Genomic DNA, 24,266 nt, shown 5'->3' with positions numbered 1-24,266 from the left:
GAGGGAAGGGTTTGAAACCTCACTTTACGTTAAATTCAATATTTGTAGTGATATTTGTAAAGTTTTAAATTCAAGAGAATCCTGTTAATAAGGTTTACTTCGGATGTAGTGTTAGTTGTGGACTTGGAACACCCACTGACATTTAATCTGAGCTCACCTCACGTTATTGCCTTTGTATTTCCATCAATGGCCTTAAGTTGTAATCAGTCAAATGTTACATTAAGAATGACATATTGGTATATGATGAAGTTGATAAACAAGGTTACTTTGTGCTGCTCTCCTATGTCTGTGTTACTCACTCTCTACTGAATTTTGAAAATGTGCAGGGACTACATCAGTCATACAGGGTTGCTCAGGAACTGTACAATATTTTTCCAAAACAATCACTGTGTTGGTTAAAATCCTGCATTCCTGAGTTTTCCTTGTATGTTAGTTTTACTACTTGCTTACTGATAGCCTTTTGTAAAGACACAAATCATACTTTTCCCCTCCAGATTTAATCTTACTTCTTTGTCAGTGTTATCAGCTGCTCTGAGTGCACAGCATCATTAAAGAAAAGCAGTGGTGTATGCACATTGCCAATTAATGCATCCTTTAATGCATCTCCTTAGGAGACTCATACATCAGTCCACCTAAGCATTTGGCTGCATGCAGGATTTTCCAGAGATTTTCTTTCCGGAAGATATCTGAGGTAATTCTTCTCTTCCTGAAAGCTGGAAACCCCAAAGAAACTGAAGAAATGTTAGGACACGTGGTTTTCTGCTTTAGCCTTATCCTTCACAAAGACCAAATTATCTACAAGGAGGGATGTATTTTGAGTGTTTGAGTCCTGTGGCGTGATTTATCAGAGGTATTGGTGAAATCTAGGCAAATCTTCCTCTCTATAGCTGAAGTAGGATTTTTTCCCTATCTAGTAATGCTGTAGCTTTTTAATACAAGAATAGAGGCTGATAGGAGTCAGTAGAATCCAGCTCAGGTATTGTAGTGCCCCGTTGCTCATTGTGCCCACACAGAAGGTTCAGAAGCATTTTGTGGATGCAGATTGAATATGGCCAGGTTCAGATTAGCTGACATGCAGGAGGCGACCATAGGTATGCTAGTGCATTCACTGCGTATATAACCACATTTATGTTTGTTGGTGTTTGTTGTCACATGCTGTGTGCTTTTTAGGACTTAATTTGTCCTTCTGTTCTCTCAGTGAAAACCTACAGAATTTTACTACCTGGACAGAAAAAAAAAAAAGTCTCCAGACTTTGTAGCTAAGGTAGGAGCAACGGCACATTTTCTAACCATCTTCTTGGCCTTCAGATGCAAATTCAATGCAGTGCTTTGGTTGGTGTGTCCCTTAGGCCAGCTATCCGTGAATGAGGAAGGAGTAGGGACTGAAGATCAAGGCTGTGCAATAGACCAGTTACTTCAGCCCGCGTAATTTTTTTTTTTTACTGTTCTTAGTTGTTTTTACTTACTTTCTTGGTTCCTCCCTTTATTCTGTCCCTTCTTTCTCCAGATGCCTTAATATTGTTGCTTCCCACCTGGCATCTCTAGGCTTCCCACCTATATTTCCCCGCAGAGAAACATTCCTGCCCGCCCGCCCTGCTGTGGGTTGCGGCCCCTGCTGCAGCCGCCCGGCTCCTTCCACTCCCCGGCTGCCAGGAGCTCCTGCGGCCAGCGCCGCGTCCTCCCAGGCTGCCTCACCTTTCCCCTGGCGGCATCATTCCCATGGACGTAGCCTGGGAACAGCCTCCTGCTTGCCTCTTTCGTCAGGTCAGATAGGAACAGCTTTTGGGCCAGCGGCGGAGCACTGCCTTATATATATATATATATAATATGTCAGGCTTCTACTGAAAATAAGAAAAAAAAATTTAAAGGCCGAGTTGGGTGTTGGTTAATCTCTGGGCATCAGCTGCTGAGCAGATCAAACCGGCGATATAGTTTTGTATAGTTTTATTCAAATTATTCTTTCTTCCTGCTCACGCAGATCCTAGGAAATGCTGTGATGAAATAAACAAACTGTCCTTAAAGCCGCAATATGACAAGCGAGCACTTGACCCGCACGCTTTATTTTGCAAATAGATAATCCAGACGGAGCTGGCAGCCGGCGCTGCGCAGGCACCGGGTGTGCGAGCGGGGGGCACGGAGACGTGACCCACCCCGGCAGCGCCGGCCTGGCCGGCGGAGCCGCTCCTCTCTCCGCCCCTCTGGGAAGGGGCTGGGAAGGAGCCGGGAAGGGGCTGGGAAGGAGCCGGACAAGGCCGCCTCGCCCTATCGATCGCACCAGGGGGCGGCCCGGCCGCGCCACCGCCCGCCCGGCCCCCGCGCTGTCCTCAGGCGCCCGGCGGCGAATCCGCTGCTCGGGCTCCGTCCGCCCGCCCCGCCCGGCCGCGGACGAGGGGCGGGACCGGCGCCGACTCCGCTTTCGCTCCGGCCGCTGCCGCCGCTCCGCTCGGGTTTCCGCTGCTTCTCTCCGCTCCGCTCCCGCCGCCGCCGCCGCTGCCGCCATGAGCGCGGACCCCGTCGTCTTCGTGTCCGCCGCCAGGACCGCCGTGGGTGAGAGGCAGCGGCGGGCGCGCCGGGGGGCGGATGCTCCCGCTGGGGCCGGGCGGGGGTCCGGGTGCTGAGCGCGCTCCCTCTGTGTCCCCTCTCCCAGGGTCCTTCAACGGCGGGCTGTCGTCGCTCCCCGCGCACGAGCTGGGCGCCGCCGCCATCCGGGAGGTGCTGCGCCGGGCCGGGCTGGCCCCCGAGGAGGTGTCGGAGGTGATCCTGGGGCAGGTCCTCACCGCAGGTACGGGCCGGGCGCTCCCTCTCCGCGGCCGCATCTCTTCGGGGCTGTCCCACTGAAACGGCTCAGGTTTCACCTTCCAGGACGTTATCTCTCGCCGTAGGGAGCACGGTTCCTTAACAAAGGACTTGAGAGGCATCGTGGCTGCTTCTCCATACGCTCTGGGTGACCGAAAGGATGGTGTTTTGGAAAGGGTGTTGTGGGGGATAGTTCGGTTGGTTTGTTTTTAATCCCTGAAGTAGCCAACAGTGCATGTGTGAATGTCAGTTTCTTTTCTTTGTTACAGCATCCTTCTCACCTTGGTCATCTCAGCTTCTAAATTTACCATCCTAAGTAATGATAACCCTGAGATTTTAAGAACCAGGTCTGCATTTGTGTTTATCTGCAGGATCGACCTGCGAGATCTCTGATGCCACTTGTTTGGAGACAAATATTTTGATTTAACGAAAATGCAACTGGCAGGGAATTATTTGTTTTGAACTTGCTCCTGATTTTTCTAGGGTAATGTTTAATCAGTAGAATCATAGGCCAGTTTGTATTTTAAACATGGAGGAAGGAAATATATATTTTTGTCTTAAAAATTAGTCAGATTCCTCTATATTTTTAGCTTGCTGAATGATGTGCTCTCCTTTTCTTTGAGCAAAGAGCTTTGGCCTCGGGAGATGCAGATGAAGACTGTTTTCTTTGAATATAGTGCTCCTGTTATCTCCCTCAAGATCACAAAAAAGACTGGAAGCTTTCAGGTCCATCTATGTATAGTTGTGCTTGTGGTTTTTATATGAACTTTCAGGGAAAGTTTAACTGCTGGTGATGTACAGAAGATGTCAAAAAGAAACTCTTCAGCAACTAGCCATTTAAATGATTCTCATCTTACACATACAACAGCCTAGGGTTGATCTGAAGTAGTGTTTCCTCTGACCTGGCATCAAAAGCAGAGTCATAGATATAAAACTATCAGTAGCAGCTATTTAGTGATCAATATAAATGAGAGAGGTTTCTGTTTATACATTACTGCTGGGTACTTCTCTACTCATCAGCTAAAAGTAGGAGCGAGCTCTAATTTTTTGTGGAATTGGGGTATTGTGAACAGTGACAAATTTGTGTTTCTAGGAACAGACAAAAGCAAAATGCTGCCTGTTCCCACAGGTGCTGGCCAGAACCCCGTCCGGCAGGCCAGTGTGGCTGCAGGAATCCCGTACTCTGTGCCCGCCTGGAGCTGCCAGATGATCTGCGGGTCGGGCTTGAAGGCTGTGTGTCTGGCTGCTCAGTCCATACTGATGGGAGACTCCAGCATCGTGGTTGCAGGGGGCATGGAAAGTATGAGCAAGGTAAAGCAGAGGATTAGACTGACATTGTGCTGACATACTGGGAGCAATGAACCCGATGTTGAAACCCTGTGTTTCCAGGCTGGCACCTGGAGGCAGATCGGAAGGGTCTCTGTGCTTGCAAATGAATTTAGACATTCAGTAGCATGTATCTTTTAAAAAAAGGAAAAGACTTCATACTGCAGCTACTGAAAAGGTGCCCTGCAAACACACACTGCATTTAAAAGTCCATTTTCATTTCCATCTAGCCCTGTTGTGGTGAATGATTTGCCTGTGACTGAGCACAATAGACAGGATTTTTGTATTACAAGAGGCCAATAACTGAAAATGTTCTTGTTTGCTAGGCAATTAGAGATTGGAAAGAAAGCAAAGCAGTTTTATTTTGAGGTGTTCATCCCAAGGTTGTATTCAGGAATGGGCCTGAGCTGGTGATGTGGTGCCCAAGACACAGGGGGCCTCTTCTGCCAGGGCTGAGCTGCCTGTGCTGAGAGTGATGTTGAATTCCTCGACAGGAGAGTGCAATTGGGAACTAACTGGAGCAGGCTAGTAGGATGGGAGAGCCACAGCCATGTGGCCCCAGGAATGGTTGTGGAGAGGAAACTACACTTGCAAGGTGGTGAACTGCTATCAGGGGAACGCACAGACAAAATGGCAACCCAGCTGGCAGGCTTTGGAGGAACAGGCAGAGCAGGCAGCTGGAGAGACTACCAGGATTTGGGGTGGGCACCTCCAGCCACCAGGCAGGGGCCTGTCTCTTCAATGGTCTGTCTGAATTGTGTCCTGGAGAGGTAACCATCTCACTCCTTTCAAAATATGCTTTTGCAGGCTCCTCATGTCATTCATATGCGAGCTGGGGTGAAAATGGGAGAGGCTTCCTTGCAGGACACTATAATCTTTGATGGCCTTACAGATGCTTTTTATCAGTATCATATGGGCATAACGGGTAAGTGATGACAGTTAATAAAATGAAATGGTCTACTGAAAGAATTCACTGACAGGAAATTTCAGAAATCTAAAGTTACAAGTAACTGTTTCAAGCTGTTCTTATGTTGTAGTCATCAAAAAGAAAGAAAAGAAAGAAAGAAAAAAAGGAAGATGTAATATTGTAAGGCAATGAAGGCATTTTCCATTTTGTTTGTAAAGCTACTGGACCGGGTTTTCTTCTGTCTGAGCTAATCTCTCTGCATCTCTTCAACATCTGAGAAATTTAATTTCAGAAAAAGTGTAAATAAAAATAATCCCTGTATGTAACTGGAGCATTCAACAGCACAGATTTACGGTGGGGGGAGTTACGCAGTGTCCTGTGGATATGTGTGGTTCTGCAGCTTCAGGTTATTGCACCCTGGATGGGATGATCAGCCAAGTGCTTTTCCAGACCCTGCTTATGCAACAGAATGACTTCAGAACTCTTCCCTTTCCTGGAAGTGGCTGTAGAGAGATCTGAGCATAGTAATTCAGAGAAGCAATAAACTACAAAAGCTTGTTTGCATTTGTATTTGGTTTGATAATATCATCTGGGAGGAGATTCCATCCTCAGAACAGAAATTTTCGCCCTCAAGTGAAAATACAGTTGAAAATCATCAGTAAACAAAATGAGGAAATTGGAATGAGAACGGTTCAACAAACTCAGCTGCTTGCTACAGCAAACATTAATGACTACATTTGTGCTTACAATTTTGCAACTTAAAATTTTGTCATTTCCTGATGGCAGTGTGCATTTTGTTCCTGTTTCAGCTGAAAATGTGGCCAAGAAGTGGCAAGTCAGTAGAGGGGAACAAGACCAACTTGCTGTTCAGTCACAAAACAGGGCAGAGGCAGCACAGAAAGCTGGCTATTTTACGAAAGAAATTGTTCCTGTTCTTGTACCTTCTAAAAAAGGTAAGTATGAATGGATAATGAGAGCTGATTTTAAGGAAAATAAAATCTGTTTTCTGCTATGCATCCTGTAATCAGTGGATTGTTTCCTACTTACCAAACCTTTTTGTATGCATGTAGCCTGTTGCTCTGTTTTTCAGCTTTCAGTGGTTATGTTGTAAATAAGAGAGAAGCAATGCAAATGTGAAATATCTCAGCATAGCTTTCTGCAAATACTACTGGTGTGTTTTATTTGAGATAGAGTAACAACCTAGACAAAGCACTGACTTGCCATAGCTTGGATATAGTACCAAACCCAGTATTTTTAATTTTCTTAAGACTCTTGCTGCAGCAAACTTACAACAGTCATATTGATCTGGCAAACTCTGCCCACCTAGTACAATAGAGAGTGAAAATAATTAGGGTTACTAGTTAATTATGTAGTAAGGTTACATATAATGGGTCTGTTTCTCTTTAGATCTGTGAGGGATATAAACAGACCCATTACAATGCTTGAGCCAAAGGTCTGTTTCTAGAGCAGGAGAATTCCCCAGCTCCTTGTGAGGTAGATGCAAATCTGAATTTTCCAAAAAGAAATCAAGAATCAGTTCTTCAACTATTCCATTGAACAGACCCTGCAGGAAAAGTCTTGGCTTAGGCCAGCTACAAACTATTTGCTTATACCAGTCTGGATGATAACATTTAATGACACTTGACTACTCTTTGTAACAAGATTACCAGAAGTATAATTTGAAATATACCCTCCTGCTGAAAGAGAAGCTAGTGGTTTAGGAACAGCAAGAACAATACTGGCTTTTGCACAACTACACAGTATTTTAGCTGCTAGTGTTTGTCTTAGAAAACCTGAGCTGTCTGCACTGCTAGAAGGAGCTGGAGGGTTACAGCCATTTGTTAAACTTCATTGAGTTGGCAGCTGTCTCCAGTGTAAGAATGCCTTGTTAGTTGAAAGGAATATGGTGTATATTCCCACTCAGCATGTTGTTTTTGCTGTCTTTCTTTTCGAGACGTGTTTGTGTGATTAGACCCTCCTGTGAGCACAATGCTCTGTTTTGCAGGTCCTATAGAAGTTAAAATAGATGAACACCCTCGACATGGGAGCAACTTGGAAACAATGGCAAAGTTAAAGCCCTGCTTCCTGACAGATGGAACTGGGACAGTAACAGCAGCTAATGCTTCAGGTTGGTCCATCTGGCTTAAATGAAATAGAAAAGAATGGTAGCTGCTTGTGGCACAAGGCAGGGTCTCTGCATGGGGTGTGACTGCTGTGTGTTTACTGCTTTGCAGGAAATGGCAGTGTGTTTGACAACATGGGTAGAAGAACTCCATTTTAGATGTGGTGGAGGATGTCTTTACAGAGATGTCTTTTGTTTCTTTGTTTTCTGTGAAACAGTACAAGAGTTTGGACAATAACAGCAATATTTGGTTGGCTGGAAAGAATAGTTCCTTTTAAAACTGTCTAAGGGTTTCTGACACTGCAGGTCTGGACAATGGAAAACTTAACAATTCATGCTTGAAAATGTTACTCCTGTGGGACTGCCACAAGCAGCGTTTAAACATCTTCCTGCGTCCTTATGCTGCCCCTTCCAAAGCCTGCCTAACAAATCTGATGTACTTCTTTTTCAGATTGTACTTTGATTCTTCCACCTGCTGCTTTCCAAATAGAATCACAAATGTGTCAGCAAATATTAACAGCAATATAGTTTCAAGTGGCAGAGAACAGACTTGGCTGATATGAACAGTACTGACCTAAACCAATAGATGATTTGTGATTTTTGTTTTGTCTAGCTTGTGATTTTATGCAAGCAGGAGAAAGTGGTACAGTAAAGGCCACAAAGTCCAACAAATACATACAAGCTTTTTGTTATCCCACAGGTTTAAATGATGGAGCTGCAGCTGTTCTTCTAATGAAGAAATCTGAGGCTGCTAGGAGAGGTCTTATGCCTTTGGCTCGAATTGTATCTTGGGCTCAGACAGGTATAGATCCATCTATTATGGGAGTTGGGCCCATTTCAGCAATAAGGAAAGCTGTAAGTAATCACTTACCTATGCATCTGCATTAAAACTCTTGCTTTTAATTGCTTTTTGTTTTCTGGCCATGTCTTGGTTTTGCCCTGTTCTAAAGAAAACTTAGTGGGGAAAAGTAAACTATGTGAAAAAAAGGCTCGAAATAGTATAGTATGTAAGATTAGGAATCCTAGCACTATTAGGCTAGTACCTACTTTTGGAAAAAGAAAACCCAAATGCATATGTGTATAAATGGACTTTAGAGCATAAACTAGTCAAGTTTGTGGAAGGGTACCTAGATAATGTAGGAGGCTAAAGATCAAATTTCAGGGATGTGTGTAACTAACCTAATTCAGTAATATGGTTCTGATGCTGTGTCGGGCCAGGTTATTTTTCAGATTGTATTTGCCTGATTGTATTTGCAGGAGTGCAACACAAAGGGAAGGGCCACTGAGTGGCCTGTTGCACTGTTGTACTCACTAATGGGATGGTGCCCCTTGTGTTTCAGTTTGGCCTGCAAAAACTTGGAGCTTACAAGCTGAATTCCTTTCAGGTGTAACTAAACAGGAAGGTGCATTCCAAAACCACATCTAATGTGCTCAGAGCACTACTGCACCCACTGATGTGCTCAGTGTTCAGTCCACAGAACAAGGTTCTCAATGCCCCAGTGTGCAGCCCTGTTGGTACCACACTGCTAGTACAGATATAACCCATGGCAGCCCCAGCAGATTATTTGTTAAAGCTTAGCTATGAAATTGAGCATGAAAAGAGCTAAGAACAAAATTTGCTTTACTGTTCCTTATTTTTTTAATACTGTGTAAAGGCCTTATTTTGTTCACCTCTGAAATATCCTGGTGATGTGTAGGTCTGACTTGAGCTCACCCAAGCTCTGTGGCTTTTGACAAGAGAATCAGAACTGTAATGCTAGAGCTTTTCCTTACCATATCTCCAACTGTTCTTTTACATGAAGAGTGGAGTAACTGCATATAGAGTACAGTTTAATTTTAAATTTTGAAGTTTTAGTTTAAACTGTGGGACAGACAAGCTGTACCTGTAACTGTATACATACTATGAAAAAGGGCACACTACTTCATAGAGCACGGTCCTAATAACACCAAAGTCGTGGCTTTGATCCCTTTATAGGCCATTTACTTAAGAGTTGGATCCGATGATCCTCATAGGTCCCTTCCAACCCAGAATGATCTGTGATTCTGTGATAAACTTTGTAATGTGTGTTATCAAATGTTCACACCTTCAGTGTATTATGCTTATCACTTCAGAATTTTAGAGTACTTTATATGAAGAGAATGACTATAACACAGTGTATCTTAAGCATTTCCCAGAAGAATGGGATACTCCATACTGTCTATTTTATCCAGTAGAAAAAGGCTCTCCATGACTACAGCCTTGGAGGTGCACCAGTGTGGCTAGCCTAGGTTGTGAAACATCATTGCTGATGATTCCGCTGATAAAAGTATTGCTGTTAGAAACAAAGTAAGTCGAAGTAAAAATGTAAATATGTGAAACATGCCTAAGCCTGTACCAGAATAGGCAATTACATCACAGGTTTCTCAAGTGAAAACACGAGCCAAACCATCTTCAAAAATAGTCACCTGTGAAAAGCCTAAAGTGGCAGCTTTCAATGTAAAGGCAGGAGAGGCTGGACAAATTAGATGTGGCACTGATCACTGATGGCTGACAGCTCACTATCTCCTGTGTAAAAGCCTGTGTTAAGTAGAGACTCCCTAATGGATTAAGACTATGTCCTAAAGAAATTGCTTTTTACCTGTTAAAGCCTGCTTTTGAATCCAGTGCTTGTTCTAGTAAGAGCACCAGTAAGGTAGCACTAGAAATGTACAGTTTGATTCTTACAATTGCACCAACTACTGCTACACTTGTAAAATTAGTCAAGATTTTTATGAGCTGCCAGTGTTACTGCAGCTCATTGTCCTGACTTGTCTGACACGAAAGTCTGTAGTCTTCCAGAATTCTGTCACCAATGCTGGCTATAATTGTTTTCCTTCAACTTTTTAAAAGTGGTAGCTTCAAATCACCTAATTTACATCTTATGAAAAGCTTCCTCTGGTGCTAAGGAAGGCCTAAAAGATAATAAGGTCCTATTTGTATTGTTTTCTCAGATTGACAAAGCTGGCTGGACTCTGGAGGAAGTTGACCTGTTTGAAATTAATGAAGCCTTTGCATCACTATCTGTTGCAATAGCAAAAGAACTGAAAGTAAATCCAGAAAAGGTAATGATTTGTAGGCTGGCATTACTTTGCCTCCTGCAATTTAAATTTGTCGTACTCTGTGCATCTGGATTGTAGGGGTGAGCACAGCTCTCTTGCAATCCCTTTGGTGTAAGCAAATAGGGTGGGAACCCCAGCAGGCATTTCCTCACATGCTCTGTCCACTGGCTTTGCTGGCAGGCAGTTTCCCAGCTGAACAAGTTCCAACATTGTTGCAATGGATTTTTATGCAAATCTAGGCAACTGCTCAAGCACACTTAATCCAGAATTTGAAATTGCTGCTGCAAGTATGTTTGCCATAGTATTCTTTCAGTGATGGCAAAAAGCATGGCTATTACTCTCCCCTCCCTAAATTCACCTCTTATCTTCACAATGAAGATAGCACCCTTGCAGAAGAAATACTGATTATTACCAGCTGTTGCACTCATATGCATTTTCTTGTATGAAATGATGTCTGGGGTTTCAAGCTCAAAAATAATCAAGGGGTAGATCCCAGTGAAGTCACTGATGTTGAAACGTCATCAGCTAAGCCAGTTTAATGTTCTTCACTGTCTCTATTGACTTTCTTTTTTTCAGATCAATGTACAGGGTGGAGCTATTGCTCTTGGCCACCCTCTGGGCGCCTCTGGTTGTCGCATCCTCGTAACTCTTCTATATGCACTGGAACGAACTGGTGGAAAACGTGGTGTTGCTGCTCTCTGTATAGGAGGAGGAATGGGAATAGCCATGTGTGTTGAGAGATAAATGTGGGGGAATGAATGAAGAGCTAGTGTGAACTACCTTTGAAGCATTTTACTAATAAACTTCTGATAACGGAGTTCACACTTTGTTTGTTTTGCCTAAAAGTAAATAAGCTTACACCATTACTTGTTGACATTCAGTGGCTGACTTGACAAAGATGTCAGTGGTTACTGAGGTGAGCCAGTTGTTAACACATGCTAGAGCCTAAATTCTCACTGCAAGGACCAAGCTTGCTTTCAAAAATTAAGTTTGTTCACAAGAAAATAGCAGCAACATTCAACCACTTGTTTTATTAACATTTTAGTTATAAGAGTGGGAAGTGTAAGTGAAACAAACATAAATAAAGCCTAAGTTATTCTTCAAGTGCTCCAGACTGAACTGCATCCTCATAGCACCCTCCTCTCTCTTCTTTAGTTTCAGGGTGCAGTTTAATAAGGTCATCAATTCGAAGAATAGTAATTGCAGCTTCTGTTGCAAACTTGAGGCTCTTAGTTTTGACCATGGTTGGTTCAAAGACACCAGCTTGCTTGTTATCACGAGGTTTTCCATTGATCAAGTCTAGACCAATCCTGCAAACAAGGAATGCTGTCAGATGGGGAGGGAGAAACAGTAGAAATACAGCTGGGAGTATGCTCTGTAGCTATTACTTTGTTACAGCAATACATAAAAACGACTGAAGGACAGGGGCAGAGGAGTTCACTGATAACATACTTTTTTTTTTTAACCATGCAAATCATGGTTCAGTAATCTGGGAGAACAATTTTCCATCTAGGTCACCAACCCACATCACTTTTACTAGCCTTCTAACAAATAGATACTTGCCATTTCAGATTTTTGCGATCTGGGTTCACTTGAGCCTCGTTGTGGAATGCTCTCAACTTTGCAACAAGATCTGTGGCATCCTGAGCGGCATTCACTGCCAGTGTATTTGGAATTACTAAGAGGGATCTTGCAAATTCTGCTATTGCAAGTTGTTCACGTGATCCCTAGAAAGAGGAAAAAAGTTTTCAAACCAATAGCTACTACAAGAGGAAAAAATACAGCCATGATCAAGAAAAGCGCTAATAATAGGTAGGGGTTTTCACATGCAAAACCTGTGTTTGGGTCAAACAACCATACAGTCTAATTATCAAAGAAAGAATTATCTCATATCCTAAATTTAAAAGAACCATCTTAGATTCTGTAAGATGATTAGGTTTTCATGAACCACAAATTACTTCTAGTAGATGCAAACAAGAGCCTGGAGATTCATTGTGCAAGTCTAACACATATACACCATCGCTGCTTTGTGCAAGACTTACCATGCTGGTTGCATAATTTTCAAGATATATTGAAAGTGCTGCCTCTACAGCACCACCACCTGGGACAACAGACTTGGATTCCAAAACCCTTTTGACAACGCAGAGAGCATCATGTATAGATCGCTCCATTTCATCACACATGAAGTCATTGGCGCCTCGTAAGATAATTGATGCTGAAGTACGAGCCTTTGTACTAAGAAAAAAAACAGGAATCAGAAGTCAGCTGTACTGGATGGAATATGTATTAAAATTCTTCGTAATTTTTTTATTCTAAAGTCAAGTTCAGTTGAGCCTCATTATTTCAACATTTAGAAGAAAACCTGAACTTGCTACATCCCCTTGCAAGATACATACATTGTAATTTAGTCACCATTTTAATTCCAAACATGTAAGCACCCAGTTTGAATTTTAGTGTTTTAAAGAAAGCTACCTGTCAAAGTGTGATGACAAGATGTTTTCTCATCAAAGAGAGAAAAGTGTACTTAGTAAGAAAGGCCCTTTTTGCACAGCCCTCAAGTAAGCTAGTGACTGCCAATGTTCTAGAAAAGGCTGTCACCATGCAGCTGACACACAAGTGCTAGAGGCAGAGTGGAGCGTTTCATCCACACTCAGGTGACACCACAGGAACATGAACACAGAAGGGATATTGAAGCAGTGGAAAATTCATTTTGCGAAGTATGTTCTCATTAAATTAATTGATATTTTAAGTCTTCAGGTACCAGACAGCAGTGACAGCAGAACAAGCAAACACTGTCTTTCACTACAAGTGGAAAGATTTAGTTCACGCCTCTTTGTTCAGATGAAATTACTCAGGTGGTACCTATTTCCCTTTACCATCTTTAAAGGGAAGCCAGTTTAGAAACACTTGCTTATGCACAAAAAGCTAAGTAACTGTCTAGCAATCTAACTATCCTATATACTGCAGTTAACAAAATGTATCCAACTACAGCAAAAGAGGTTAAATACTGATACTTTCACCTCTAATTTGCACTGGATTTGTGTATAACTACTTTCCCATGTGTAAACTACTCCAACCACTTAAGATAGCATGAAGTAAATAAAAAGAATTTTGTCTTGAACTTAGTGTAGAGTAGAGAACATATACAAAACTGAGTATTTTTAAAAGCATACTTACTTCTTGATTAAAATCAGCTCATCATCACAGATTCTCTCTTGAATCACCTCTTCTGCCTGTCCCAACATCAATGCCTCAAAACTCTCCTCACCTTCAAGGTTTGCAAGGGTTGAACATATGGTTGCTTTAACAGACAAAAAAGTGAAGTTAACATTCAATTCCTGCACATAATCCTTTGCCCACTTCCCAGCATAGGTGTACAGAAAGTAAAACCGAAATAAAAGCTGTGTTAAATAGATTTTTCTTAAACAACACTTGCAGTTCTCAGGCAGCAATTCAGTATTTCAGTTTACAACTGATAAACTGACCGTTCCTTTTGTTCAACTTTTACAGCACCTCTTTTTTCACAGCCAGTACAAGTGCCCATGCTTTACTGCAATGACAGTGGTTTCTTCCAAATTTAAGAACAGACAGATAAAAGTATGTACAGGACCAGTTTTTTTTTTTTTTTAAGTATGTATTTAGTGATTTAGGAGTTCTTTATTCATCTTGAACTATCTAAACAATGTACTTAACTATCTAAACAGAGGCTTATGAATGCATGCATAATAAAGACTTCTAAATAAACACAAATTATGGCTCCTGTTTCTACAAGAGGCCAATCTTGGCAGTGCAAGACAGCTTCTTCTCCCACTGTAAATCTTCAACAATCTAGTCTTACTATTACTTTGACAAAGGTCACTTAAAAGCAACATTAAAGCTAAAAAAGAAGTGGCTCAGCTTAACTCATCCTAATCTTGAATGTAAAGAAGCTGTATTTTTAAAATCAGTTAACAAATACCCTAACAGCTTCTACTCTGAAGAAAAAAATTATAAACCAGGTGTTCTTATACAGACATACCTCCTGATGCCTTAGCAATCCGCTTAAGGTCCTTTTTTACAACTCTTCGTACTGCCATAGCTCCGGCATCAACAAAGTATTTCAGACACATATCATCAATACCTCCAGTGGTGAGAATAACATTGGCACCAGTGGCCAGAATCTTCTGAATTCTTTCTTTGGTAATATCTGACTCCCTGCAAAGATTGATGTCAAAGTTATAAGAAGGTATTGAAAATATGCCATCACAGCCTGTCAGCCAATTTCCTGAAACCTTAATGCAGAGCAGGAATGGATGACTGCATAAACATACTTGCATTTAATGAAAACTGACTTAATACTAGTTCTGCCTCCAGAAGTGAAGGCTTCTTTCATTACTATTTGGTATTGCTGGGAATATTCAAAACATTTTTTACCTCCTGCACTCAGCCAAAACTACACTGAGCCACCTCAACTAAAGAGACCAAATCAAGCTTATGAAACCCCACTGCCTCAGTTATTCAACCTTCCACACACCTCTGTCTTATCTGGTCCAGCTTCTCAGGGTCTGAGATAACAACCTGAACACCGAGCTTCATTTTTGCTTTCTGCAGGCTGAAGTCAAGGCATGCAATCTTTGCATTAACTATTCTCTTGGTCATACCTGATGAGGAAAAATAAGGAAGAAGGATTTTGTCAAATCAGTTTAATAAAACATCAAGTCAGCATTAGAGACTAAAATTAATGTTACTTTAACATTTCAGATTTTTACCGTTTGCTTCTCTATCTCCAGTTCTTCCCTACTGCAGAAAAATGCCAATCAAGACTTTTCCTGTGTTATCTTTTTACGCACCCTGTCCCCAAAATGTGCATGACCATGACAATCTGACCCATCAGTCTCACATCCTCTAAGTCACCTAATCACAGCACAGCTGTGCTAAATGGAACAGTTACAAAAAGACCTGGCACTGGCTCCCCACAAGGGAAGGGTTTATGTTCCACCAGACCACAATGCTACCTTGCTGACACTGAGCTAGGGAAAACTACACCAACTCACCAACACTTTGTGGATCACAGCTAGCTGGCAGGCTCTAGCCTAAGAAACACTAGTGAAGTGCAGTATTTTGTGTTCTTGTTTAATTGCTCTGGAACTGAAAACCCAGCTGCCTTGCAATGAACGCAGCCAATAAGAAGAGCAGTGCAGAAAGCCAAAGGGGACTGAGCTGACACAGAAGACTCAGAGGCACAGCCTGTTCTTACCCTGTGAGCCCACCACACAGTTGAGAGCGTAGCCGTTGACAAGGATACTCTCCTTCTGGCTGCGCCCGTGGGCCTTCAGGACATTGACCGAGTTGATGGGGTACCGAGCCTGACCCTTCTGGTCTGTGTACTTAACTGCCAGCGCAGCATCCACCACCATGTTAGCAAAGAAATCACCGTCACTGAAAGGCTGTTAAGGTTAAAACTGAAGAAGGAAGCTAGTATTATGCTTAAGGAAAAAAAAAAAAAAACAACCAAACCCAGCAACCAAAACAAACTATGAACAGAAATAACTGACAGTGCCTAAACCAAGATTCCAGAAAAGCTTCAGAAAGGCACAAACGTGTTAGCTCTCCTTACCATTATCTTAAAGGAATGAGTCGTTCTAGAAGCTGGTAAAAAAATTATGACAACTAGTGTGAAGCCTACATTTTATGTAACTTTTGTTGCTAAAGAAAAATACATATCCTGTGTTCAGTCTGCTAAAAAGCTAAAAATGCAGGTTCTTCTGTGCCCATGGAGTAAAATTCAACTTTCTTTCCTCTAAATTCACTCCCCAGGTACTTCTGTACCACATTCTTCCATTCACACAACTGTCTAGTCTAGTCTCCCTAACAAGCAAAGCAATTCTTAGGAAACAATACCCCTTAAAAACCATCATGATGTACCAACCAAGATTTAAATAAATTGTGAAGTTTGAAGATGCTTTCCCACGCCAGGTCATAATATCTGAAAAACGCCTGTTATGAACACAACAGCTTAAATACTGTGTCACGTTCATAAAAGGAACATGTATCCTGCCAAGGATACTCTAGTCTAGCTCCTGAAGCTCTCTAATCAACCACTCTCACTTCACTCACTTGATCAGGTTAAAGGATACACTCCTATAATTTTCGAGGACATGGATGTTTTAGCAGCATTAATCAGGCACTCCCTGCCCAACTCGTCTGTGTTAATAACAAGATTTTCATTGATGTAGCGGACAGCTTCCCTGTAAAATAAACACAAATACACTGGTATGGAACCATCTCCACAAAAAGATGAAAACTTACACATTTTTAGCTCTTTTAAATGTTACCTCAGAGAGCAAAGGGATAAAATAAATTGCTCTCCAAGGACAGTAATGTGACTGTCATTTCATTATGTGAGTACAGAAATACAATTAGAAAAAAATGAAGTCTACAAGAAAACCCAACCCAATAAAAACCTCACCACCCCTGCAACAGACCACTATATTCCAATTGGTGCCAAAAAGTCTGTATTAATGCAGTCACAAAATGCAGAAATTGAACTAGATCAGCTTCTTACTTGCAGGCAAGTCGATATCCACCGATAATGGAGGTAGGGTGAATTTTTTGTTTCACCAGCTCATCTGCATTTTTGAGAAGTTCTGCAGCAATAATTACCTGTTAAAATTACAAACACTAAATACATGCATTCTACATAAACAAAATAACTACCCCGTGTAATGCAGAACTAAAAACAGTTTCTGATGTGAGAGCTACTTAATTCCAACCCCCTCCACAGTATCCCAAGTCTCAGACAAGTTTTCAACACTCAGTATCCTTGCTGGTACTTCATTTCTTGTAGCCGTTAAAAATTAGAAACCTCAATTCAGCCTCTATCACCAACCTTCAAAACAGGAAGTAATGAAATAGAAGTAAACAAATTCCCTCCCGGAGCACCACTTGGCATATGGAAACCAGCATCTATGGAAAATACCAGATCTAAACACTGACTTTTGATATTATCTGCCTATAAAAGTTGCTACATACCACTGAGGTGGTCCCATCACCAACTTCTTTGTCTTGCAGGTCTGCCAGCTCACAAAGGACTTTTGCAGCAGGATGTTCCACCTCCAGCAGTTTCAGAATGGTCGCACCATCATTAGTAATAGTCACGTCCTAATTTTTAGAAATCAAATGTGCATATGAGGTACACTTCTATTACACTTTCATTGTTGCATTTCATAATGTACATACAAAAAAAGTTTAATTATTCTTTGCATTTGTCCATAAAATAACTATTTATACCAAAACTTTCCTGCTTCTTCTTAACCAGGAGTCGCATTCTAATACCAGAAATCTTACCAGTGCAGAATCCGCACTTTTTTTTTTGATCAGAAAAGGCTTTATGTTACAGAAACTCATCAAAGATTCTGCAAATACTGGCTAAGTAGCCACGCAATGGCCTCCCTCCAACAAAGTATTATATTACATCAGTGTAGAAAATGACAAACTCTCTTCAATTGCGTGAAACATTTTAGAATACAACATGATGCTTAAAATTTTGTCGTGATTTACTTGATTTTTTTTCTGTTATTTCTCCTAGTGTGGAGACCAGGATATACAAGCCAGCACCTGTTAAACCTGATTTATATGATGAAATTCACTTCTTACAATGAGACCCGTATTTTAAGTGGTTACAAGAACTAACCTACAGAAAAGAAATAACTGTACTACGTAAATTACCACCACAATAGATGAAACTAAAATGATGTAACACACATTACACAGTACTCAATTTTACCACAGTTCTCCTACCCCTCTCAGAACCATTGAAAAAACAGGCACACGCACATTAGGCCTATGAACTGCACTAAGTGGAAGCACTTTCATACAAGAATACAAGTCCTCCTGACACTTCTTAAAGTAACATTACTTACCCCAATATCATCCACCAACATCTTATCCAGACCAACCGGCCCAAGAGAACTTTTTACAATATTGGCAATAGCAGATGCAGCCGTAACTGAATAAATGAAAGAAATAAGAAAAAAAAAAGTTTAATCTTCCCAGCTTCAGTATGATTCTCAGGTTTATAAGAAATGGTGCCAAGAACCAATAAATCAAAAACTTGACAACAAGCGATCTAATCTATTATTATTACATTTCAGCCTATCTAACCTGAAGCTTTACCTTACTTTGCTAGGCTGCTAATAAAAAAATACAATCTGCGCCAAACCTCACTCTTTCCTCCAGTTGGTTTATCCAGCTAACCTGGCAAAACTGACTGACCAGGAAAAGAATGCTTTTTCTGCTGTCTGGGTAAGATGAAGGACAGGAGTGAGGTCAGAAGAGCAGCGGTGTTAGAGCAGGAGGGGTGGGAAGCACTGCTGCTTCTGACTGCAGCAAGCGGTGCCACAAGATTTCACCCTCATTTAGTCCCCAGTTCTGGGCAGACAGAGAACAACGGCATCATCACACATCAATCAGTAAAATATCTTCTGGTCCATATCAGGCCTGTGACTGAAACAAAACATTTACTCCTACAACTGAGTCACTACTAAAACAACACAAAGCCCCTAAAACACTGGCTCGTTTAAAGGTTGTTCTGCCATCTTCATATAGGAAAAAGATACAATCAACCTTTTCCTTCAGACCATGGCAAATGTTTCTCTATCCCACAAGCATAGCCACTTAAACTAGAGACTGAATAAGTGGTAGTTAAATGGGAATAATTATAACTCAGAGACATTTAAATAACCCAATAATTTATTTTGTTTAGGAGGATTAATGGCAGCTTTCTGGAAAAAATAACGTTGTACTAAAGGTGCCATTATCCCGTGGAATCTCACCCGTGAATTAAGGCAAGACTCATAAATTTTAAGCGAGCTGCCTAAAGTATCATCGGAGCTACCAGAATTAATCTCAGTCTTTTAAGCAACCTCTTTTAAGCAAGTCTTTGGCTTTTGTCTACTCAGAATCTGAGATCGGCCTCGGAGTTTGCAGCCTTCCCCCAGGACTTGTGGTACAATCCTGAGCAATGGGTAATGTGTTTGAGAACCAGTTACAGACACGCATGTCGAGGGCGGTCCCCACTTTCCCAAGTAGGTTATTCCCTGTGCTGGGCAGCGGGGACCTTCCCCGACTGCCCCTTCCCCCGCAGAATTCCCCGCAGGCCCTGCGGGCTCAGGCCCCACGCAGTCGGGACGGGGCACAGCCACCCCCGTGCAGCAGCCGCCGCCTCGGCACGGCGCTGGCTGCTACCAAGGGAAGGAGGGCGGGGGACGCGGCATCGCGTCGCCACTCAGACTCCGGGAAGCGGCGCGGGATGGCGTGTGCTCCTCCGCCGCCTGCCTTCCTCCCTCCATCCTTCCTTCGTTCTCCCTGCACGGCAGCAGCGGCCCGGGACGGAAGGAGTCTGTCGGGAGGAGCGGGGGTTCCCGGGAAGGCCGGGGCGGGTGAGCACATGGCAGGGGTGACCATGGCCGCGCCATGTTCGCTCCTTCCTGCCCCTCCCTTCCCCCTACCGCTCCGCCGGCCCTCGCCGGGGCGCGCCGCCGTTACCGTTTTGCGTGCGGACCGTGTCACCGCTGGTCCGCTCGCCGAACACGGCCAGGGGGCCCTCCATCGCCGACATCTTCCCGCCCGGGCGCGGCGCCACACGCACAGGGAAGGGCCGGGAGGGCGCGGGGCGGCGGGATGGCCGGGGCGGCGCGAGGCACGCTGGGAACGCGCCCCCCTGCGCGAGGGGGCGGAGGGACGGGACACGCCCCGGGGGGTGGGGCCGCTTCCCGAGCCTGCCCAATCCCGGGGCGCGGAGCAGCTCGGCCTCGAGCCGCGATTGGCGGGCGCGGCTGAACAAAGGGGCCGCGCGACGGGGCGGGGTCGGGGGCGCTTCCATGGGCTTCTAGAATGTGTCGCGGGCTTGGGCGCGCAGGCGCGTGAGGGCCCGCCGGTGGTGGGGTAGGGAATATGGGCGGGGGAGTGGCGCCCGCGGCCCAGCACTGGGAAATAATTTCCTTCCCAAAGCGGGGACTTCGGCACGCGTGGTTGTAACTGCGCTTCTCAAACACGCGGGCCATTGCTCAGGATTCGACCCCGGATCCCGGGGGAGGGCTGCAAATTCCGATAGCGATCTCGGGTTCTGAGATGCCAAAAGATAAAGAAGCTGAAGACCTGCTTCCTGGAGAAACTGAGATTTAAGCTGATACTTCAGGCAAAACGCTTTTAAGCCGAAGTCATGACTGCGATTGTGTGCACTTGATAATGGCACCATTGTGTTGTTTGAAGGTCTCCGAGCTGTAACTGTCCCCATTACCCTACCACTTTTCAGTGGCTAAGTGGCGATGCTTGTAGGACAGCGAAAAAATTGCTGCAGTCTGAGGGAAAAGTCTCGGGGAGTGATGGGGGAGATAGGGAATCTGCAAGGTTCAGTATGGGCATGTAATGATTCGTAGGGCATGGTGTGATCAGGCTTCTTGTATTTTGACAAGCAGGTACCTTGTGGGGCCAGGAGGCTCCTGTGGCAGTGTGCAGAGCTCATCTGCCAGCTGGTGCCAGGGTCTCACCAGGCCTTCAGCCTCCTTTTAACAAAATTTGCTCTTAGATGGCTCATTAAATGCGTTTTCAGGACTGCAGCAGTTAAATACGGCCCCAAAGTAGGGTTCCTGCACGGCCATGCTTGCAGGAGGATGCTTTGAGAAGGCAAAGAAGCTCCGCTGTGCTGCAGGAGCGCTTGGAAAGAAGCCTAAAACAGGATGATGATGGTAGTTCTCGAAACGCCTATTGCTGCTCTTACCCGCTGCTCTTTCCGCGCCTTGGTCCCTTTTCAGGAAAAGCCGACCCAGTCTCTGTAGGCCGGCATTTCCAAAACCCCTTCTGCCACGGGGAAAAGTTAAAAGATGATGGCCTGAGTCGCGGCAGTGTTTTTTGCGCTGTTGTGAGAGGCGCGAAGAGCACACGGGCGCCCTTGCCCGGGGAGGCGGCGCTGGGGCGGCTCAGCCGGCGGGGCGGGAGCGGCCCCGTGCCCGGCGCTTCCGCCCGACCCCGCCGCCCGGGCGGAATTCCCGCGGCCGCTTCCGCGGGAAGCGCCGCCCCTCGCGCATGGCGGCGCCCGGGTGTCCCTGAGCGCAGGGAGGGCAGCGGCGGCCGCCGGGGCTGTGGCGGGCCCGGCTCCCCATGGCGCTGAGCAGCCGCCTGCTGCTGGCGGCCGGCGGGCTCCGTGCGGCGGGTAAGCCCAGGGCTCGCCGTGCCCGCCTTTCTCGGCGGCGGCTCCGCGGCCCCCGTGCTCCTGCGGCCGTCCGGCGGCTGGGTGTCTTGGCGGTGCTACTGTGCCTAGGATCAAGGGTTTATACTTTGGGTTTTTTTTGCAGCGCTGTCTCTGGTTCCTTGTGTACTTCGCTTTCAGGGTTGTGTAAAGCTCTGGTCGTAGGAATCCCGTATTCACGCGTTTAGAAACGGCGTTAGTATACTTGCAGTTCACCTCATAAATCGGGGAAACAGGCTGAGGTCTTGTCATTCATTTGTTAAGTGCTTAAAAAAATAAAAGCGAGATGATTCTGCCCGGCAGACTTCTGTAAGCTGTGTCATTCTGTACTGTATCCATTCTGCTGTCTGCACTACGTGTTTTTTTAAATCATTGGTGGTATTTTTATCTGCTCTCCCCCACAAGGTCTTCGTTTAGCATCAACTACAGCCAGAGTCAAAACTGAGACTGAAGTAGACACAAGTGAAAATGAGGTTGTTGCCCCAAACTTCACTAACAGAAATCCTCGGAACTTGGAGCAGATGGCCCTGGCTAGGAAGGAGCGTGGCTGGAAGACAACGTGGCCAAAGCGTGAGTTCTGGCACAGGTGAGTCAGGAAGTTACTCCGAGAAATGAAGACTCCAAACGAAAAAAAAACAAAAAACCAAAACAAACCCCATAAACCCTCATACAAAATCTGTATTTTGGGTTGCTGAATACATTATCACATTAGTGTTTCTTAATCAGCAGGCATCTTCTGTATTCAGGGAACAGTGGACTAGTAGCATGTGAAAGCATATGGGGTCAAGATTTTCCCATCTATTGTTAAGGCAACCATCTATTGTTACGTTGCTTAAGCAACAGCTTTTTAACTTGGGATTCTCTCACTTCTGTGCTTACCATGCTTCATGGTTTTATTTCAGGCACCATAATAGTCTGGGGTTGTTTTATGTTTGTGGATTTTGTTTTAATTTACTTGTCCTCTGGAAAATAAGTATTTTAAGATGGCATTTCAAAGTCTTTATTTTTTTCTCGTGAGGAGAGCACCATCCAATTTGTTCTTACCAGGAAAGTCTATCTCAGTGCAGTAAGAAATAGTTGCTCCTAATAAATATTCTGCTCTTTCATGGAGGCTTATGAGGTACTTTCTAACCACTTGCAGATCTCAACAAGTTGTTACCTGCTGTGTCAGCACAAGCCTTTAAGGGACTGCACAGTTACCCTAAAGTTCCATTTCTGTTGGAGCAGTTCCCTTTATATATATCTGTTCCACACTGTGCAGGTGTACAGTGCTTGGTTTGGAGGCAGTCTGAGGCGGTCAGCTTGGTCTGAGTCAACACAGGACTGTGGCCCTGAGTAACTGATGAAAAGTTGCTCTTGGAATTTCACTCTTCTGAGTTAGTAGTAGGAGTTGTGTGAGTTGACACAGGCAGGCAGCTGAACAACCACAAAACTATTGCTGAAATGCAGAGTACACTTATTTCATTACCTTGCTAACTGGAGGATCTCAAGGCACCACCTAGGCAGAGACACACAGGCCTAGTCTGTGCAGGTGTGCCTGCTGTTTGCATCCGTTTATTAAGGGCATTTAGGTTTACCATCATGCTGCGGTCTCCCCTGTGCCTGTTATGATCTCTGAGCTTTGTTCTTCCGTCTGTCAAAACAGGGAGCTCAAGCACATCCATGAGAGAGCCTCCAAGGCTCTTCAAGCACCTGTGTTATCTCTACACAGAGATTCTACTTCTCAAAACAGACACAGGATAAACAGAAGTAGGCATAATACGTGGGGTTTCCCACAGTGTTATTCTCCAGGCCCTGGCATTCCCAGCTGCAAGGTCACTTAAGCAAATCCTCCTCACCATTCTTCCACTGTTAACCCTTTCCTCCTAACATGAGTCCTATTTTGTGTCTTAGTAAGCAAAATAATATTATAATATAATATAACATTCACTTTTATTTCTTAAAGGGAGTAATTTAAGCATTTGACTGTGTTCTCTGGAAAAGACATAACAATCTCGTTATTTCTTTCCTGCACCCAGATTACGGCTTGAGCGGACACAGCATTATGTAGAAGCCTTTGTTGAGCGCCCCAACGGAGATATTGTGGTATCTGCCTCTACCCGGGAGTGGGCCATAAAGAGACACTTGTACAGTCCCAAGGGAGTAACTGCATGCAAGAACCTTGGCCGAGTAATGGCACAGCGCTGCTTGGAAGCAGGAATCAACTTTGTGAACTTCAAAGCCATTATCCCCTGGGAACGCCATTGTGACTCGGCAAGTACCCATCTCCTTGTTCCTTTGGCCCTTTCCTCCTTTTTAGGCATTCTACTTCTCTTCACCATTAATTTTCTTATGTGGCTTGACAATCTGTCCTTGCAACACTCAGAAGGGCAGCTTTGACAAGCTGCAGTTCCTGGTATTATACTTCTGTGAGGCTATTAACATCTGTCCCTCCATATAACATGTCCCCACTAATATTTAAGTGCTGCTGGGTGGGTTTTTTTGTTTGTTTTGATTTGGTTTTGGTTTGGGTTTGGTTTTTTTCTGTATTTATTTGTGTCTATCTTTTAATCAAGATTCAGGAATTTGAGAAAGCTATGGAGGAGGGTGGTGTCGTTCTGCGTGAGCCACGAAGAATCTACCGGTAAAATGGAGACCGTTGGGAAGACTTTCCAAAGAACAAGGATCACTTCTTTAGGTTTTTGTACTGACAGAGGGAAGGTCCGGAGTTGGAAAAAGTTAGAATGTGTCATCTTGTAATAAAATATTTTCAAATGGATAGAAGTGTGTCATATTCTTTATTCTAAAATGATCAACACCTTTAAGGCTAG

General features: G+C 44.0%; 3 protein-coding genes and 1 non-coding gene across 5 annotated transcripts; 2 read left to right on the top strand and 2 right to left on the bottom strand.

The window, feature by feature from the left end:
• Positions 1–2,405: 2,405 nt before the first annotated feature.
• On the top strand, positions 2,406–11,046 carry ACAT2 (acetyl-CoA acetyltransferase 2). Of its 2 annotated transcripts, XM_066315448.1 has the most exons (9): positions 2,406–2,547; positions 2,648–2,782; positions 3,926–4,107; positions 4,930–5,047; positions 5,839–5,982; positions 7,035–7,157; positions 7,852–8,006; positions 10,122–10,232; positions 10,806–11,046. In XM_066315448.1, exons 1-9 carry the CDS (start codon positions 2,499–2,501, stop codon positions 10,971–10,973), a joined length of 1,185 nt encoding a protein of 394 aa, XP_066171545.1. In that variant the 5' UTR covers positions 2,406–2,498; the 3' UTR covers positions 10,974–11,046. The 2 variants fall into 2 exon arrangements, with proteins under 2 accessions (XP_066171545.1, XP_066171544.1); XM_066315447.1 differs by lacking the exon at positions 2,406–2,547 and having other exon boundaries at positions 2,581–2,782.
• Positions 11,047–11,234: 188 nt separating this feature from the next.
• Positions 11,235–19,921, bottom strand: TCP1 (t-complex 1). Its single transcript, XM_066315446.1, has 12 exons — positions 19,755–19,921; positions 18,131–18,216; positions 17,241–17,369; positions 16,774–16,871; positions 16,346–16,456; positions 15,466–15,647; positions 14,743–14,869; positions 14,248–14,423; positions 13,407–13,530; positions 12,272–12,464; positions 11,793–11,956; positions 11,235–11,539 (listed from the first exon to the last, which is right to left on the bottom strand). The coding sequence occupies exons 1-12, from the start codon at positions 19,825–19,827 to the stop codon at positions 11,323–11,325; spliced, it is 1,680 nt and encodes a 559-aa protein (XP_066171543.1). The 5' UTR covers positions 19,828–19,921; the 3' UTR covers positions 11,235–11,322.
• LOC136359841 (small nucleolar RNA SNORA29) lies at positions 18,788–18,923 on the bottom strand. The gene has a single exon (XR_010743350.1). It is a non-coding gene; the product is annotated as a small nucleolar RNA SNORA29 (small nucleolar RNA).
• Positions 19,922–21,260: 1,339 nt separating the features above from the next.
• On the top strand, positions 21,261–24,219 carry MRPL18 (mitochondrial ribosomal protein L18). Its single transcript, XM_066315445.1, has 4 exons — positions 21,261–21,420; positions 21,862–22,042; positions 23,475–23,709; positions 24,012–24,219. The coding sequence occupies exons 1-4, from the start codon at positions 21,369–21,371 to the stop codon at positions 24,081–24,083; spliced, it is 540 nt and encodes a 179-aa protein (XP_066171542.1). The 5' UTR covers positions 21,261–21,368; the 3' UTR covers positions 24,084–24,219.
• Positions 24,220–24,266: the final 47 nt, after the last annotated feature.

The sequence above is a fragment of the Sylvia atricapilla genome, chromosome 3, assembly GCF_009819655.1.
Source record: "Sylvia atricapilla isolate bSylAtr1 chromosome 3, bSylAtr1.pri, whole genome shotgun sequence".
Classification (NCBI taxonomy): Eukaryota; Metazoa; Chordata; class Aves; order Passeriformes; family Sylviidae; genus Sylvia; species Sylvia atricapilla.
This window is presented reverse-complemented; position numbering and strand designations above follow the sequence as displayed.

What these genes read in the sequence shown, in the direction of transcription:
- ACAT2 (XM_066315447.1), top strand. Translation starts at nt 2,581, where the DNA reads ATGCTCCCGCTGGGGCCGGGCGGGGGTCCGGGTGCTGAGCGCGCTCCC. An exon ending in TTTCAGCAATAAGGAAAGCT is followed by an intron (nt 8,007 to 10,121) that starts GTAAGTAATCAC and finishes TTGTTTTCTCAG; the next exon opens with ATTGACAAAGCTGGCTGGAC. An exon ending in TGAAAGTAAATCCAGAAAAG is followed by an intron (nt 10,233 to 10,805) that starts GTAATGATTTGT and finishes TCTTTTTTTCAG; the next exon opens with ATCAATGTACAGGGTGGAGC.
- MRPL18 (XM_066315445.1), top strand. Translation starts at nt 21,369, where the DNA reads ATGGCGCTGAGCAGCCGCCTGCTGCTGGCGGCCGGCGGGCTCCGTGCG. An exon ending in AAGCGTGAGTTCTGGCACAG is followed by an intron (nt 22,043 to 23,474) that starts GTGAGTCAGGAA and finishes TCCTGCACCCAG; the next exon opens with ATTACGGCTTGAGCGGACAC. An exon ending in GGGAACGCCATTGTGACTCG is followed by an intron (nt 23,710 to 24,011) that starts GCAAGTACCCAT and finishes CTTTTAATCAAG; the next exon opens with ATTCAGGAATTTGAGAAAGC.
- TCP1 (XM_066315446.1), bottom strand. Translation starts at nt 19,827, where the DNA reads ATGTCGGCGATGGAGGGCCCCCTGGCCGTGTTCGGCGAGCGGACCAGC. An exon ending in GGATATCGACTTGCCTGCAA is followed by an intron (nt 16,457 to 16,773) that starts GTAAGAAGCTGA and finishes TTTATTTTACAG; the next exon opens with GGAAGCTGTCCGCTACATCA. An exon ending in GATCGCAAAAATCTGAAATG is followed by an intron (nt 11,540 to 11,792) that starts GCAAGTATCTAT and finishes CCTTGTTTGCAG; the next exon opens with GATTGGTCTAGACTTGATCA.